This window comes from Cyprinodon variegatus, unplaced genomic scaffold, assembly GCF_000732505.1.
Source record: "Cyprinodon variegatus isolate N-32 unplaced genomic scaffold, C_variegatus-1.0 Scaffold966, whole genome shotgun sequence".
NCBI classification, from domain to species: Eukaryota; Metazoa; Chordata; class Actinopteri; order Cyprinodontiformes; family Cyprinodontidae; genus Cyprinodon; species Cyprinodon variegatus.
Window position 1 is genome coordinate 191,182 of NW_015151419.1, and position 15,749 is coordinate 206,930.

General features: G+C 40.9%; 1 protein-coding gene across 1 annotated transcript; it reads left to right on the plus strand.

Annotated features, from left to right (window-relative positions):
• The first annotated feature begins 279 nt into the window (after positions 1-279).
• Positions 280-15,184, plus strand: rcc2 (regulator of chromosome condensation 2). Its single transcript, XM_015398859.1, has 13 exons — positions 280-461; positions 2,314-2,533; positions 2,950-3,043; positions 8,823-8,966; positions 9,125-9,256; positions 9,408-9,496; positions 9,582-9,696; positions 12,098-12,264; positions 12,353-12,533; positions 12,613-12,718; positions 12,803-12,875; positions 12,955-13,032; positions 14,333-15,184. The coding sequence occupies exons 2-13, from the start codon at positions 2,333-2,335 to the stop codon at positions 14,435-14,437; spliced, it is 1,485 nt and encodes a 494-aa protein (XP_015254345.1). The 5' UTR covers positions 280-461; positions 2,314-2,332; the 3' UTR covers positions 14,438-15,184.
• The last annotated feature ends 565 nt before the right edge of the window (positions 15,185-15,749 follow it).

Sequence of the window (15,749 nt, forward strand, 5' to 3'; positions counted from 1 at the left end):
TGATCTCTCTTTTTAATTTTCATCAGAACTCTGGCTGCAGCATTTTGGATCAGCTGAAGGCTGTGGACTTCCTGATAGTCACCTCAACACGTCATCTCAATCTGCAGTAAACTATGATACTCCTATAGGGTTTCATTTATTAGTGACATAGCTTTATGGCAATCTAAGGATATGTGTTGATCTGAAGATAAAACAGTTTTCATTCTTAAATAAAATGCAACAAACCTTTCCTGAGTGAAAGCAGAACTTCCTGTTAGGTGTCAGTTTAGTGGAAGTTTTGCTCACTGTGTCTCTGCTGCCTCTTAAAGCCCCTCCATAAGTGGCTGTGTGCGGGTGAATGCTCGGTTTCCTGTATGAATGCTACATGCAAACCACGTGGTGTGAAAGCAGACTGCAGCTTCTTTTGTTCAAATCAATCAAACCGGAGACGGACAGAGAGCTGCTGAATCAGGAAATCACTGGTATACAAATCATTTCTTTTTTAGTTTTAGCGAATCACTAAAGGAGAGCTTATGGACTCCACCGACGCTGTTGGTGTTCTGGTGTGAACACACGTGTAGTTTGGGAAATGTTGTAAAGTTTGTTGATGTAGCATCTTTCGTATGGAGCGTCAGTCTTTGACTGTTTGTTAGCATACAGTAGCGAGGTAACGTTAGCATAATGAACCCCATCATTCAATCACATTTTACTCGGTTTTACATCAAATGCATGCAGGTTTAAAATCCCTCCCTCGCTATTTAAGACATTCAAACTTCACTGTGGTTGTGTGTACAGCGGGAAATGGTGTAAGTTGACCTGCCGTACGGCGGGTTTTACGGCAGCTAGCTCGCTAAACAACCGAACAAAGAGCGGCGGACGGACGGTTAGCTTGGTGAAGCTAACGGATACCAGCTCAGGGTTCGGTCCGCTGTCGGCGGCTTCTGGTTCTGGTTCCTCTCTCCTCCAGACAAGCTCCACCGCTACTTGGAGGGAGATTATTTAATGCCATCATGAAACAGAGTCAGCTTAATAATGTTTGGGGAAAATTGTCTTTACGGAGCCCCGAAAGTGCCAAGTCAGGAGCTCCTTCACTCGGTGAATTATTAATTACAGGATTCTGTTAAATAACAAATTAGATATCATAATGCAGGTTGATGTTTAACGTTATTAAAGATGGCACCAATTACTCTCAATATAACACAAGAAAACCTCTGTTATGAACTCAGTAATTTGAGTTTGTTTTAGTAAAGTTTGGATCAAAGTTGGCTGGCCCTTAAAGTTAGCCCTGTGACTTGGAAAAGCAGAAGTTTCCTACCAAGGCTGGTAGTAAAATTCAATATGGCTGCCAAACACAGAGCACAGTGAAATATTTATTATTGGATGATATTATTGCATCTACCTATGGAAGCCCGGTTCCCCCACTCTGTTATAAGATAAAATCATCTCATTATAATGAGATAGTGTCTCATTATCATGATATGAGATACTATTTCAAAATAGTAAAATCTTCCTGTTTAAAGGGAGTCTTTCCTCTCCACTTTTGCTGCAAGCATGCTTAGTGTGAGGGATTGCTGAAGAGTCAATGAGCCGCTGCAATCAACTGGTTTTCCTTAGAAAACTTTGAAACAACTTGACTGGATGATCTGGTTGAATTGTGCATTGAGATGACGTGTTGTGAAATGGCGCTATATAAATAAACTGAATTGAATGGGGAAATAATGGGATACTATCTCATTATAACTAGATATTATCTCATTATTTTGAGATAATATATTTTTCAGAGTGATGGAAACAGGCTTCCATAGATTTCTGACATGTTTTGTTGAATATTGAATGAATCAGAGACTGAACTGAAAAAAACATATTGCTTTTTTTTTTTTTCAAAGTGCAGAAGGTGGAGATAAATGTGTTGAAATGTATATGTAACTAGTAGTCTAAAAAGGAGCTGTGAATTATGTTTACGCCGCAGGTTTTCCTTCTACCATCAATACATATACATCAATACAGTTTTAATTTTAATAGTTTTTTAATTTCTTTTCTACTGAGTGGTAAAGATTTCTTTTGTAGTTTTTACATACGAACAATTTAATCATTTAAAGATTTATAATGATAATCAATGCAGCATGACTCACTTCAAAGTACAGCTTTTTGAACCTTTATGGTGTTTTAGTGTCAGACGTCTTTAAAACTTTCAATTCTTCGGGTCTTCGGTGTTTCTGTTTCTCTCCCTTCTTCTTCTGCTGCCCATGCTGGTTGGATTTTTACCAGGATATCTCTGAACTGTCCAAACTTTTTTCTTACTCTGACCTCTACTTGATCCTTTTCTGACTATAGCTACATTCCTACTGCAAAGATGCCTCGCAAGAAGGTCACAGATGTGTCTGGGAATGGTGGGATGAAGAGGAAGAGGGCAACCGGCAAAAGGAAAGACAGAGACTTCAGCAGCGATGATGAGTTTGACTTCGAGCAGGAGAACAACAAGAAACCTGGAAAACCTGCCGCCAAGTCTGGGCTGCAGCCCGTCACCGTCGCAGATGATGTCAAAGAGAAAATAGTGAGTTTAGTAATGTGTCTTAAACACACACTGATTCTCTTTTTGAATTTTATCTTTGTTTTGTCTTTGTCTCTGGTATGTGGCCTTCACTACGTATGATCAGTATGCCAAGGTTGATAGGACAGACGTCTCTAACCTCAGAGAACAACAAATTCATTTTAAAAGCCCAGAAAGTGGAAATCCTTAACTTGATGATGACTATCTGGAGTTATATTAATCATTAGGATCCTGTTAGTAGAAAATTATCTAATTCTGGGCAGGAAATCTAGATAAAGCTTTGCTCACAAAGAACTACCGCAAATAAATTAAGAGAAAAACAACTTCTCACTTTTTACAATATTCTTCTTATGGGACAACAGAAGTTGTGGTCTGTTGAGCTAGTATTACCTTCTAAACTTTTTGCTCACTTCCTGCAGAAATTGGAGTTGCCAAAGACCAAAGGTCAGCTGCTCATCTTTGGAGCAACCAACTGGGATTTGATTGGAAGAAAAGAGGTGCCCAAACAACAAGGTAGGATATAAGCTTCACAAATAAACTCTGTGTGCTTTTCATTGATTGGTTGGATAAATAGAGGTGTTATACTGATGTAAGTGAAAAGTAGAATCGGAGGCAGTTCCTCTCCACTGTCGCCGCATGCATGCTTGGTGTGAGGGACTGCTGCAAAATGCAAGCTAAAATCTTCGCATGTTTGCAGGTCAATGAATCGATGCAATGAGCCGGGGGGCTTTTTCGGTAGAAAAGTTGAACCGTTCTGACTCCATTGTCTCTGTAAGGTGACTTGAGATGACGTGTGTTGAATAGGGGCTTTAAAAATATATTTCTTCTATTTGAGACTGAAGGACACTCACCTGTTTAACTAGATTCAGTTAGTTTAGTTAGGCAGCCTTCAGGTTTTAATGCTGGTGTCTGTTTAAGAGACATAAAAACTGTTGTTTCTGGTGTGGACAGAACCCTGCCCCTCACAGGAATGTGCTTTTTTTTCTCCCTACCTGATGCTCCCTCATTTTTCTCCTGAGGCTTGTTATTCTGGAAATGTCTTCGCTGCTGTTTTTTTTTATGCAAACAAAAGATTCACAACCGATTTTCTTAACTCATTCATTGATGGTATGATATGTAAGGAACCGTTGGACTCTGTTAAAGCTTTAGGTTGATGTTTGGATTGAGAGGTTGTCCTGACCTGTCGCTGCAGCACAGTAATGAGCTGCAACAACCTGTAAAACCAGACGGAATCAATAAAGGATTGATTGGGTTTTGCATCATGTCTGAGAGTGAAAGGAGTTGACCACATGCTACGTGTACATGTGTGTCTTTGTTTGGGGTCTGCAGGCGGCGCGTGTGTCACAGTCAGGGGGATTCTTCTAATTGATTGTGACAGTAATATCCTTTCATATGCATGCATGCTGCGTAGTGAGCCCCGTCCCCAGCAGGCTGTGCTGTGCCTCAGGCCGGCTCAATGTTGCATCTCAGCTGCACTGCTCTGCTACTTACTGATAAGTCTGCTTTGTTGAGTCGGGGTGGGGGGTTGGGGGTGTCGCCAGGAGCAGCTGCAAAGACAAAGATCATCCACAGATGGGTGATGCTACTTTCCTCTTCTGTGTTAGCCTCCAACACGCTCCAGTGTGTTGTTGTTGTTTTCCCACTTTTTAACTTTCCTTGTCAATGTGTTGCACTGTGTTTCTGATTGATTTGGTTATGGTTGGATTAGATTGATTTACCGTATAAAAAAATTCAGATAATTATTCATATCTTCCCGATGATGATCTTCCTCTGTTTTATTAGCGAATCTTCAGGCTCGTCCCAAATGTTGAAATGAAGAAATTAAATTGGTGACTAAATGAATTTTAAACCTTAAATGTTAGACAGCATGAAAATGAAAAGGATCAGTAATGGCTCAGAGAAAAGCTTGGAGAACTGAAGTACTTATGAACAGTTTATGCAAAGCAGGTTTGCCTCCTTTGTCTCCTAGCATCTCGGGAACAGAAACAGGTTGAGAACATTTTCAATGTTCTACAAAGAAATCCATGTATAAAACGAATTGCTTTTCTTTAAACAGCTGAAGGTTTCGGCATCCAAAAGCATTCTTTAAAATGTACTTTATATGACCTCACGTAATTTTTTTTCTGTCCCATCTTTGCTCCTTTAGCCCATTTAAGGTTTTAATTATCTGAGACATGGGCTGAGGAAGAACTGGGAATATGGCTGAAACAATGAAATAGATTAATCGATTATTGAAATAACCACCTGATTAATTTAGTGATCAATGATCATTACCTGGCGTATAGAGATTCCAAAAGATGCCTTTAGCTGACAGAGTGACCCATTTAGAACAGTTATCCTACCAAAAAAAAAAAAAAAACCTTTTGCATTTAAGATAAAAGAGAAAAAAAACGTTGTATCCGATTATTGATGGATTTAACCGAAAAAATAATCGACATATTAATCGATTTGGAAAATGATAGTTTCATCCCTAGTTGGGAACCACCCAGACTACTTTCTGTCTGCTCTTACATGCATCAACCCATGTTGTCACAGACTGGGAATGTGCAGCTTCACATCATGAGGATGGCATGGGACACTAAAGGATTTATTCTTCCTTTAATGTTTCTCTTCAGCAACTTGAACTTTGTTTTTCTTCGGTTTGGGTCCTGGTGATGATTTTATTTAGGCTTTTCTGTCTATCAGCCATGTTTCCTTCCATCTGAACATTGGCTACTTTCACAAACAATGACTGGTTTTGAATTTTTGTCTGTTTTAAGACATTATCCCCGGGTTTCTATCCTGGTGCTTTTTTAGGTCTCCCTGGATATTTCCTCTCAGTGTGTTTGGATCAGGGGCCTGATGCATAAAGCTGCTTAAAGCCCGGGTTGGTGAACATGTGCAGCAGCAGCAAAGATGCTTTTTTTTGTTTGTTTGTTTTTAATCACTGTCTTTTTATTTAAATTTTCTTTTTTTGTACATAGAGAAAATGCAAACAAAAAAGTAATCCCATTTAGCCCACCCAGGTCACTACCCAGTAGGTCTATGCGCTACATTCATACCCATAACAGAAATGAAAAACATTTTAAGGAAATAAATTAACTTAACTAAGCTGGAGCACTATTACAAGTTTTGAAATGAGTCATGAAAAGGTCCTCCAAGTTTCTTCAAATTTACCAGTAAGATGCTTTTTCTTTAATCCACAAAAAAAAATAAAAATACAACAATTAACACCCAGACTCAGTGAAGTGATTTTTTTAAAACTTTATCTTAAAATTTTTGTATTAAGGGTGAATCATATTTTGCCTCAAACAATAACAGATCATGTAAAAAAAAATAAATAAAAAGAAATGAAAGCAGGCTCATTTGGTTGTAAACTATAAACATTCCTCTGTTGAGCCTATAAATACTCATCAGTCGGTGAGCTGCTGATACCGGATCATCTTAGAACTACTGTTCTGTCCAGCAGGAGTATTTTTAGAAGAACCTGATTGGTATGTTGGTTGTTTAACGGTCACCTTCAGCTTTCCCATGTTCAGCTTTATCCATGTAACTCTGTTATATAAAATTTCTGAACTGCGTTTAAATAGATGCTCATTGAATTACAATTTATAGCAATCAGCTAGTGTCTAAACGTAATCAGAGCTTCATCCACAGCATATTTCTATTGGGTCCCCAGCTGTACATGTATTACATTTTATGAATGGAAAGTATTTTCATCACATAGCGGTGCTCCCATTAGTCATTTTGCAAACGTGCCTCATAGGTAGAGGCTTATTAGCCTGTTGAATGTAGGACCCTGTATGCTATAATAGTAACTATAACCAGTTGAAATGATAAACTCGGAGAAGGCTCCATGTCTTTTAAACACCCTTTGCATGGTGTGTGGTGCTAGATCAGAATTAAGCTTTAGTTGAGCTGGGTGCAGCACATGGCTGCATTTGGACCTGATACTGACAATGGAGATCAAAACATGCATGTGTGTTGTTAGAGGTAGGGAAGCACCATATGTCAGTATTGGTATAAGTATCAGCCAAGGTTGGTTAAGTTTAAGCTTAATGGAGCCTAGGCGGAAGGTCAATTGAAGAAACTGATTACTTACCCACCTCCAACAAAGGCCAACCAGACTCCACTAAAGCCAATCAGAAATCAGTGCATCTTAAAAGGGTCTCCAAGTCCACATCTCAGTCTGCTACCTTTGGAGTATGGACATTTTTATTGTTACGTCCGCAGACGGAGAGACAGAGCTCTGATTGGGGCGAGCCCCGCACACACATTTATAATGCACAAAACCCAACACACACTCTCCCTTGGGACCATCCCACCCCTGTATTAAGATCTTTCTCACACGAACATTGGTTATTCCCAAAACAACTTGAGTTGATCAAGGACATTCCCTGTTAGGTTAATATATCTTTCACAGGCCAGATAAACATTTCACAACAGCCCTACCCCATTTACTCTACCCTTGAAAAACCGTGCTGAGACTGGTCCGAGCTCAGTAACTCAGTAACTGAGATAACTTATCATGTTTAAATGGAAATCAAACTGAACTGAACCGAGCTAGACACAACCGAACCGAGCTAACTGCAGACCAGTTCCAGAGGTGGGCTCGGCTCGGTTTTTCCCTCAATCGGTTCTCTGATAAAAAGAGCGCATGAGCAGAACGCGTCATCTCCATCTGGCTGCACTTCCCGATTCACACTCCATTCCAGTAGTTGGCAGTAATGCCCCTCCTGAAGTTGCTTACCAACCAACACAAAACAGAAGAACAACAACAACTATAAACAACTATCGAAATCTTCTTCTTTTAAATAATGGCGCCGCCATTTTGATTTGCTTGATTCCCTCCTTCTTCGTCTTCTTCTTCTTGTGTTTTATGGCAGTTGCAAACAAATTTTGGTGCATTACTGCCAACAACTGCTTGATTTCCTCCTTCAATACTGGCAGCAATACCGCAGATCGTCACTAGGAGGCGAGGAACTGAGATGGCGTGATTTGTAAAAGGTCGTCAGAACCGAGCTCGGCCTGGTTAGCTGATCCGAGCTCGGACCGGTCTCGGCATGGATCGGTTTTTCAAGGGTAGTGTAAATGGGGTAATCTTCTGTTCACGGCATGAGGGAGCCTTAAGCACCTTAAAGGGCGTGTATCTATATTTCACCCTTGTCTAGAGTGAGGAGGCAACTGCTCTGTCATCCCTACTCTTAACTTCCTGCACAGAAACTGGTACAAGATTTCTCTAAAATCACTCCTATCAGGCCAAGAAAAAACATGCTTTAAAATAGCCAAGCGCAGGCAGTGGTTGCGCTGTGTCTGACTTTGACTCAGATGACCCTGATTCAACCCACCTCCAGCCCCTTCACCATCGTAGCTAAAGCTTCATCAGTGTCATTCCTCCTGGACTCTGACTGCCTTCCCTGGCCCATCTAAACCGGTCAGGCAGAAGACCACCATGTTGAGCCTGGTTCTGCCAGAGGTTTCTTCCCAACGGGGAGTTTTTCCTCTCCACTGTCTCTTCATGTTTGCCCATCATGGACAGGTCCATGCAATGTGTTATCCAAGCTGGACTTCCATCTTTCAGGTCCCCTAGTGAAACATTATGCAGTTCTCTGGATCTCTCCATACAGCAGTCATGGCCTGACCAACTTCATCTCCACTCCACTAATATTTCCTGCCGAGGTCTGAGTGCCCCAAGACTAAATTAACTGTATCGATAAAATTGTTCTACCTGTATTTTCTTTCCGTGTGAGTTTTTCAGACTGAGTTGATATCGGTCCAATAAAGGAAACTAGGTTAATATTTAAAACAGATATTGACTGAAGTAGAGCAGCAACATCAGAACTGTGGTTGGTCTCTCATGGTGTCCAAAGGGTTCGGAAATACGTTTAATATTGGTTATACCGCTATTAAACAATACTGCAATTTAGAAGTGACTCACGTTTTTCGATATAAAGTTTTTACGCTTTGATTGGGTGGTTTCTTCGCTCCCATTGAAATTCTTATATTTTGCAAAACTGCTTTGGAAATACTTTTAATCACATCGCATGAGTCCCTCCATCAACTGGAACTTAGTCTTAGAATCCAGTCTGTGTTTAACCGCCAGCTTTCTGTTGGGGCCATGTTTCCTGTCCGTCTGCAGGCTCATTTAGAACTAGACTGAACCTGAAGTTGACTAGAAATGTGCTTACAAACAGAATTTTCTTCTTCCTCAGATGAAAATCTTGTTTATTCATACTAAAACATTGGCTGCCACTGATTGGTCAAACCTTTTCCTGTTTTGCCCAAAACTATCATGACTTTTTGTTTGTTTTAGCTGCTTTCCGTAACCTGGGCCAGAACCTGTGGGGTCCCCATCGTTACGGCTGTCTGAATGACGTCCAGGTCAGCTGTGTCGTCTCTGGTCCCTGTGCTGCACACAGTCTCATCATGACCACTGAGGGGAAGCTGATGAGTTGGGGTAAGTTTCCTGATCCTTGAGCATCGCTTTGGTTTTGAAGGTCCTGTTTCTACTGAAGGTGAAGGAGAAAAGGTGGAGATGTGCACCAATAAGAACCGAGCCGAAGGGATAGTTGTTTCTCTCCTAAATGTCTAAAGTCCTGCCCACATCCTCCTCAGGTCGTAATGATAAAGGTCAGCTGGGTCATGGAGACACCAAACGTTTGGAGGCACCAAAACTGATTGAAGGTCTGGCAGATCAGGTGATCGTGTCTGCAGCCTGTGGAAGGAACCATACGATGGCGCTTACAGGTAGGCTGGTTCCCAGCAGCGATTACACTTTTACTCAAACCATACCTGCTGTACAGCGAATCACTTCTCTGACTGCCTTGGTGCATCATGGCAGAATCGCAAGCCGATTTTAAAGCAGTTTGTCTTCATGAATTTTATTTTTTTTCTTCAGATGATGGCACCGTTTATTCCTTCGGTGAAAACAAGCTGGGCCAGCTTGGCCAAGGCAGTCAGACCGATGCCGTCCTCAGTCCAGCGCCGGTGGGTGTGGGGTCGAACGAGGAGATTATTGGCACTTTGGGGGCTTTGCTACGATTTGAATCAACACGTTGTCCTCTTTTTCCAGATCTCCTACAATGGGCAGCCTCTGGTGAAGGTAGCCTGCGGTGCCGAGTTCAGCATGGTGGTGGACTGCAAGGGAAACCTGTACTCCTTTGGCTGCCCTGAGTACGGACAGTTAGGTAAAAACCCAGCTTTACTTTTTACTTCCTGTTCTTAAAATGTATTTCCTCCCAGACTTTGGATCATCCCTTTTTAATGGTCTCAGTTTCTCCATGTCTCATTTGTCTTGTGTATAAATTCACTGAATTCTAATGTTCTGCTTTATTTACATGTTGCCTGGGAGTAAAAGTTAAAAAGTTACAAGGATTCTGCAGAAACATACCTATATATATTTTTTCAGGGCTTTAGATTTAGAGTAATTGAAGCTTTATGTGACCATAAAGGATGATTGAGGGGGTTTAAGTTGACCCACCACTGATCCTGGGGAGCTGGTCATGAACCTCCTGACCAAAGGGAACTGTAGTGATGGGAGCCAACAGAGAAAAGGCTCTGGGTGATCGTTCAGTGTGGCTAAGATGTCAGCGGTAGATGCTAACATGGAGGATGGAGCTAGCCTGAGGATTTACAAAGAAAAGCTCTGCCAATAACAGAAAATGTCACCCAAGGGAATGCTGAGAATGTGTTAGAGATTAGTGTGTTGATTAATGTATAAACAGAGATCTTATTAGTGAGTTAAAATATTTACACAAACGTTGGAGACAAAAAACCCCAAAAACATTTAGTTATTTGTGGTTAAAAGCTCAAACATCAACTGGGGAATTCTGGATGGAGCATATTTATTAAGTGGGTTTCTCATCCTAAAGTAAAAAAGTCATTATTTATTTTTTGGTACTGTTTTAGTTTCATTGATGTGACGTTGACTCAAAGATCACTCAACCCACCGGAAAATAAAACCAGTGTAGAAAAAGCTTCATTAAACTCTGTTTTAACGGCGACGCGGTGAGGCATTTAATGAGGCTAACATTGGCTGATCAGCAAACATTAATGTTTTAAGGTAGCAGGACACAAATTGACCTCAAAGCTCAGGTTTCTCACTGACAGAGATGCAATAATAATGAAAAAAAAAAGTCATGGTGAACACTCCGCTTTGTTTTTTAGGAATATATGTATAAAAAATATAACCGTGGATGTCTACATGTTATGAATGCTGGCGTACCATAAAGAATAAATTATGAACAGTTTAGTTTGTGCCTTGAAGTCGCCCATAGGAAGACGTTACTTGGATATAACAAAACCGAATATCTTTAGAACTGCTCCAAATGACACAAAACTCATATGGGTGAGTAGAACATGATGTAATAAATCAAAGGGCCAATGTAAATAAAAAAAAAAAAAAAACTGTGTTCCCCTTTAAGACAAGAAAATAAAGAATTGTTTTTTTTATACGACTGAAACTGTTGATGGTTTGATTATTATTGAAATAATCTTCAACTAATTTAGTAATCGATTAATCGTTAACTGGAGTATAGCGACTCTAAATCATGCCTTTAGCTGACTGTAGCGGCCAAAGTGGACTTTTAGCTTAAATAAATAGAAATTGCTTAAAAAATGCTTAAAAGGACAGATAATTTAATTTGAATTTCTAATTTCATAGATGGATATATTTCATGATTAAAATGATGTACAAAGTTAAACGAATAAGAATTCATGTTTATAAGGTTACTTGGATTTTGGATTAAAAAATGTGTACTGTCACTTTAAGGATGGACGCCGGCTTCCTCAGCCTCTGGCATTTTTATTTTTAGATTGCAAGGAAGCGAACAGTCTTCTTACCTGTTGCTCTTCAACTTCACAATAGACTTTAAATCTTTTTATTTTGATTATAGTATATTTTGTTAATTAATGTATGTTTTGTAAGCTTTAAGAAGAACACTAAACTTCAGTTTTCATCTTCAAGACGTTGTGGAGTGAATTTATTTCAATTACATGAACATTGACAGTGGAAACTGTAACTTTGGTTCGGAGAATATCAGTGTAAGAAATAGCACTTTCCTCGCGGTCTCACCAAGATCAAACCTCTACACTGACTTAGAGCAGAAGTTATACCAAGATTTAAAAAAAATATATAAACATTCTGCATTTAAGATTAAAAAAAAACTTTTTCATCAGTCAATCTGCTCCTGAAGTGGAAAAGTTTTAGTTTAATTTTGTAAAAAAATCTTCTTTAAGGAACCTTTGACTATCCGATAATCAATTAATAGAAAACATTTTTGCATTGCTCTTTTCCCAACAAATCAGTTGCTGATTGGTCAGTTGCTGACTAGCCTCCAGGATTGAAGATTGGTAGCATCATGTCAAATGTTGCTCTGAGATAATTGTCTCTTTATTTCACTTAATGATAGAGAATATTAAATTAGTGCATAACTTTAGTTATCTGATGATAGTTTTAGGCCCAGATCCTAGCTGCGTGGTTCTCTGCAGACTTAGTTAGAGCCTAAAAGTTGTTGCATCATTAAAAGCTGATGTCTATGGAGCCCTTACCCTGATAGAGGTAAGAAATGTATTTTTCTGTCTCTACAGGCCACAACAGTGATGGGAAGTTTATCGCCCGGGCCCAACGGATCGAGTTCGACTGCGAGCTCATCCCCCGACGTGTGGCCATCTTCATTGAGAAGTCCAAGGACGGTCAGATAATGCCCGTACCCAACGTGGTGGTCAGAGACGTGGCCTGTGGGGCCAACCACACGGTGAGAGGCCCCCCCTCCCTCTCCTGTTTTCAGGAAGTCCGCCGGCGTATGCCATTGCTCTGACACTTCATGTTCCCTGTGTGCGCAGCTGGTGTTGGACTCTCAGAAGCGAGTCTTCAGCTGGGGGTTTGGAGGTTACGGCCGTCTGGGTCACACGGAGCAGAAGGATGAGATGGTCCCCCGACTTGTAAAGCTCTTTGATTTCCCAGGACGCGGCGCCGCTCAGATCTTCGCCGGTTATCAGTGTTCCTTCGCCATCAACGAGATGGGTGAGAAAAGCAGAGTTCATTGAGACCCGTCCTGCAGCCAAAGAGGCGCTTTACTGACCGACTGTTTGCTGTCTTACAGGGGGGCTGTTTTTCTGGGGGGTGACTAACACCGCCAGGGAGTCCACCATGTACCCCAAAGCGGTGCAGGACCTGTGTGGTTGGAAGATCCGTAGCTTGGCTTGCGGGTGAGTCCAGCTTCTTCTCTAGCTGCTCCAGGAGGCGGCGCCCGCTCTTCCTCAGGATCTGAAGTCCCTTTGTGTTGTTTACAGAAAAAGCAGCATCATTGTTGCAGCAGATGAGAGCACAATCAGCTGGGGCCCCTCGCCCACATCTGGAGAGCTGGTAAAACTGATCATCATGGTTGCTGTGGTGCTGTGAGTCAGGGAGATGCTGAACTGACTTTTGTTCTTCTGACCTTCAGGGATACGGAGACAACAAACCCAAATCATCCACTACTGCTCAGGAAGTTAAGACTCTGGACGGCATCTACATCGAGCAGGTACATGAACAGAGGCGGAGGGAGGCCTCAACGCCAGACTATCCCTCTAATCCCAGGACTGAAGGCCAGAACAGGAGATGAAGCTTCAGACACTTTTAAAATAACTGATCAATTTTAGACCAAAAAGTAGTAAATTGAATTAACTCAAATTAAGGCCATTGAGGCAGTAAAATGTAACCAACACAATTTGACTTGGTGGTAATTTTTTTTTGTCACACCTTCAATATATTTTGACTTTGAGTTAAATTCACTCTGAAAACAAGAACATGTTATACTACAACGGCACCTTTGCTTGGGCAAAGTTTTAAAAAAATTAGGAGTTTTTATTCCTCATTAGTTTTAACATTTGGGTTTACAGTGTTTGTTGACCCACAAATTAAAACCGGATTAAGCAGATCAGAGAATGATCAAGAGACTTCTTACAAAGTATGCAGAAAAACTATAAATGTTCCCATGAACAGTGTTGGCTAATCCCACTGAGCATCCACCAATCACAGCACTGATTAACTTTGTTTATGGCGCTACGCAGAGAAGTCCAAATGCAACCTCTCTGATGCCAACTTCAGAGCTGGGCTTCTCTGGTTCCTTAAAACTAAAACTTAACTTTTAGAACCTGATGCTCAAATGATGGCATAGAGCCGCTCCAAAAGACTCACACTTAGCCAAGAGCCTGTGTGTATGAATGTCTTACCCAAAAAATATGCTAAAAGGTTTTTAAAACGAGGATTTTCGCAAATATAAAAAAAGTGCGTGCAAGAGCCCATTTCTCCTCGTGCGCACTCTGTTAAAATGTGCTGTTCTCATAGCTCATACGTGCTCACTGTCTCCGAACGTCCACCCTAAATCCCTCAATCGCTATATAGAGCGGGGACTATATAGTGGAATTTATAGTGAACTTAGTTAACTCACAGTTCGGACAGATGATCACTGCTTTTTGCTCCTCCACTGCGCAATGCCTGTGCCACAGCAAATCCCAAAATGCTTTGTGTGGAAAGGTGAGCTTCAATGACTCTGAAACCGTAGCTCACCACAGATATACGCCTGAAGGTGCGCATGCACAGATGGCTGACAGGACGAGCACGTAGGGCAGCCTTATGTAAACATATCACCAGAATGATTGACAGTTATGGAGGACCACTTATTTAGATGATCCACCCAGAAAAATAACATCCTGCACTTTACCTTTAATCTCATATTGGTAGTAAAAATATTGTAGAGGAAGTAAAGTCAAAAGGAATTACTGAATTAACCGTGTAGGGTGATCAGTTTTAAAATGTGCTGTTTTAAAATGTTTTCTCAGGTGGTGATGGGTTACTCCCATTCACTGGTCATCGCCAGACAAGACACCGATCAGGACAGGGAGAAACTGAAGAAGCTGCCGGAGTATAACCCCCGAACAATCTAAGAAGCCCCGCCCCCCCAGTTGGCATCCAGCTGAAACTCCTGGGAGGGTTCCATTCAGGAGGAGGTCGCACAAAACATCTCGACTACCAGCAGACTGGCTGCATACAATTCGGACTCTAAAATCTGAGAAGGTGGAGGCAGATGGATGGTCCACCTTCAAGCGACCTGCAACGGTTCACTCCCAGCACTTCGGTCTTTGCAGTCATGCTCCCCCCACCCCCCCCCAAAAAAAAAATTATAGTAGTTCTCCTTTTATTTTCCACTCTAACATTCTTCTTCTGTTGTTTGAAAATGTTGTCATGTTTCCTGGTGCTACAGCAGCTGTTGGCTGCTGAGGGGTTTTAGAGACCAACGCTCCATACCTGTGCCTTTTTCTACGTCCATGTTCAGGGTATGGAGGTTTAGGTGAATCAGTTGATTTTTGTTTATTTTAGCAGTGGGAGGCTGTATGGATTCTGCTGCCACTGGTTGCAAACAGAACCTGATGTTCTGACTTGGTGCACTCCACCTGATGTTACATTCCTTTAATCTTCCTCCTTCAGTATCCTGGATACTCGCTCCATATGCAGAGCCTGTTAGCTCAGTCTTCATCTATATGAACTACTCCGACGCTCAAAGCGGATTCACGAGCAGGCCAGAACTGATCCGATCTTAGCAGGCAGAGTTCTGTTTGTACTGCATTCTATTTTTATGATATTTGTTTGTTTTTTTCATGGCAATGATTAAATAAAGATCAATGTAAAAATGGCTTCATCTCCTTGTGGCGCCTTAATGGTTTATAAGCTTCAACTCAGACTTTTTTCCCATACTAAACTGAAATAAAAATTTAAAAATCAGCAAACTTTTTTTTTTTCAGTGGCCCTAATCCTCTTTGTAAATAGAAGTAGAAAGTCTGACATTTTTCTCAGAATGTTGACAATTAAAAAAAGTCAGAATTCTGACTAACTACTAAATAAAAATTTAAAATCGGTAAACTTTTTTTTCCCCAGTGGCCCTAATCCTCTTCCGTATCTATTGGATTCTGTTTCCCAAACAAAATCCAGCCTGCTCCAGAGCTGTAGTTCTGAGAAAACAGAAATTCTGTCATTTTGTTTTATATTTGTAATTGAACTGTTGAGGAAAAAAATATATTGACCATCAGAGAGATGCACTTGTAATCCTCCTGTCCAGATGAAAGTCTGAATGCAACCTGCCCAAATAGCCATGTTCATCAGTGCAGATGTGGCCAATAAAGCTGGAGTTTTTGCCCATTTTCAGTCACAGGTTAACATCTTGCAGATGTTTAAATTCAACTCTAACAGGTGTCTAGAAAT